The sequence below is a fragment of the Manis pentadactyla genome, chromosome 13, assembly GCF_030020395.1.
Source record: "Manis pentadactyla isolate mManPen7 chromosome 13, mManPen7.hap1, whole genome shotgun sequence".
Lineage (NCBI taxonomy): Eukaryota > Metazoa > Chordata > Mammalia > Pholidota > Manidae > Manis > Manis pentadactyla.
Window position 1 is genome coordinate 9,788,400 of NC_080031.1, and position 2,469 is coordinate 9,790,868.

At 39.7% G+C, this 2,469-nt stretch overlaps 1 protein-coding gene across 1 annotated transcript; it reads right to left on the reverse strand.

The window, feature by feature from the left end:
- Positions 1-582: 582 nt before the first annotated feature.
- On the reverse strand, positions 583-1,715 carry LOC130680159 (olfactory receptor 6M1-like). The gene has a single exon (XM_057490381.1). It carries the CDS (start codon positions 1,681-1,683, stop codon positions 673-675), a length of 1,011 nt encoding a protein of 336 aa, XP_057346364.1. The 5' UTR covers positions 1,684-1,715; the 3' UTR covers positions 583-672.
- Positions 1,716-2,469: the final 754 nt, after the last annotated feature.

Sequence of the window (2,469 nt, forward strand, 5' to 3'; positions counted from 1 at the left end):
AAGAGAACCTGAGGCTGGCACTATCACAGCAGGCATACACCTGACTTGATACAGAATAGATCCTTTGCTTACAAGTGGCATTCGACACTCTTCATCATCAGTCTTTTAAATTTGTTTCCTTGCCATATTATTTGCAGAGTTAAAAATCTTGCCTCTTAACATGGTGAAGATCATCAAAAGGGAAGCTTCTTATGGCTCAGGAAACCTTCCAGCTTTCCACATTAGAATCTCTGCTTGTGATGACAATGTTACTTTTATTCAAGTGATCTCATTTTATAGTCATAAGTGCCCTAGAAGATGCACAGTAGAAATTCCTGCCACCATTTACAGATCAGCAAATGGAAGCTTAGAGAAATAATGTAACTAAATTTATTGAGGTTAGTGCCTAAATGAATATTAGATATTAGCTTTTATAACTCAGGGTCTGGAGTGTTTTTGTAATCCTATATTCCTATATGCAAAATATTTCAAGGACTGACAGGACATTGAATCTTTATTTTTTTCTGGTTTTCCATAGTAATGTTATAATACTTCATTATTGATAATGTGTGATGCTTATTCATCTGCCTACAGATTCTGAGACCTCTGCCACACTTCTGTGCCACTCTTGTCATAGAACAAGTTACCATATGGAGGAAGCACAGCTTAGATGTCCTCAATAAATGTTTAATGTCATGTTTCCCTGGAATGTGATAGAGCTATCCTTCTCATTGTCTCTCTCAAAACTTCCTTTACTTTCTCATTCCTCAGACTATAAATGAAGGGGTTCAGAAGAGGGGTCACCATTATGATGAGGACAGCTGACACTTTGTCAAAATCCAGTGACTGGCTCTGGCTGGGCCTCACATACATGAAGATGTTGCTCCCGTAGGCGATGGAGACAACAGTGATGTGAGAAGCACAGGTGGAAAAGGCCTTCTGACGTCCTTGGGCTGAGGGGATGCGCAAGATGGTAGAGATGATGTAGGTGTAGGACACAGTGGTGAGCAGCAGTGAGGTCAGGAGGACCAAGGTGGAAAAGATGAAGCTTAACATCTCTATGAAATGAGTGTCGATGCAGGCCACGTGGAGCAGGGGGGCCAGATCACAGAAGAAGTGATTAATTTCCTTATAACAGAAAGGCAATGTGGACACCACAGTCATTGGGTAGAGCACTGACAGGAAGGCTCCCACCCAGCATCCCAGAACCATCAGGAGACAGAACCTGCTGTTCATGATGACAGTGTAGCGCAGGGGGTTACAGATGGCCACATAGCGGTCAAAGGACATCACCACCAAGAGGATGAACTCCACTGTCCCCAGAAAGAAGTAGAAATAAATTTGAGTGATGCATCCAGCAAAGGATATGGTTTTCTTCTCTCCTAAGAGACAAGCTAGCAACTTTGGGGCAATAGTACTTGTGAACAAAATGTCCAAAAATGATAAATTACTGAGGAAGAAGTACATTGGTGTTTGGAGACGATTGTCAGTCCATATTAAAGAAATGATGATGATATTTCCCATCATGGTAAGCGTGTAATCCAGCAGGAGAATGACAGAGAGAAAGATCTGTCGCTCCCGGATGACAGGCAAGGCGACCAAGGTGAATTCCATCACAGGAGTCTGGTTTCTCCCGGCCATATCTGCTTGAGGGGTGAAGAAATAAACAAAGGCAATAGGGCAGTTTAAGATAACTTTCAACATTCCTATGATCTTCCTGAGTATAGAACAGGGAGAACATTCAAGAAGGAGCGGTCCTGGTCCTGTCTGCAACTGTATTTTGTGGCCTTGGGCACATCAAGTGACCTCACGTGGCCTCAGTTCTCATCTCCATGAGTGATAGGTTGGAAAAAAAAATGTTCTGTGGTCCCTTTAAACTTTAACTTTTTAATTTATACCACATTACATATTTCTACTCTATTGCATTCTTTAAATCCAAATCCATTTCAGGTAACTGAAGTGTGTAATTAACTGAGATTCAAAACACAGGGAGGATATGAAATACAGCCAGAGAATAAGGATAAGATCTCCTACAAGAGGAACAGCCATTAAAATGACCTCCAGTGGTTCCGTAACATCTTTCTTTGTTGACAGATAGTAACCACACTATTTGGGATGAGCACTTTATAATGTAGATAACTGTTGAATTACTATTTTGTATGACTGAAACTAATGTAATATTGTGTACCAATTATGCTTCAATTACAAAAATAAAGGAATAAATAAAATGACTGTTGGTTTCAACAACAGCAATGGAAGCCAAAAATTAGTTTAATTATACCTTGTAAGAGTGGAGGGAAAATAACTGTCACCTAGAACTCAGAACTGCACATCCAGTAAGAGTATTTCTGTTGTAAAATAAACACATCACAGATAAAATCTTCAGGAATTTATTGTGAAGAGACAAAATGAAAAGTGATTTCCAAGTACCATAACTCAAGCATAGATGAAATAATCTTGAGATAATTTAATGTATAAAAGTGGAAATAC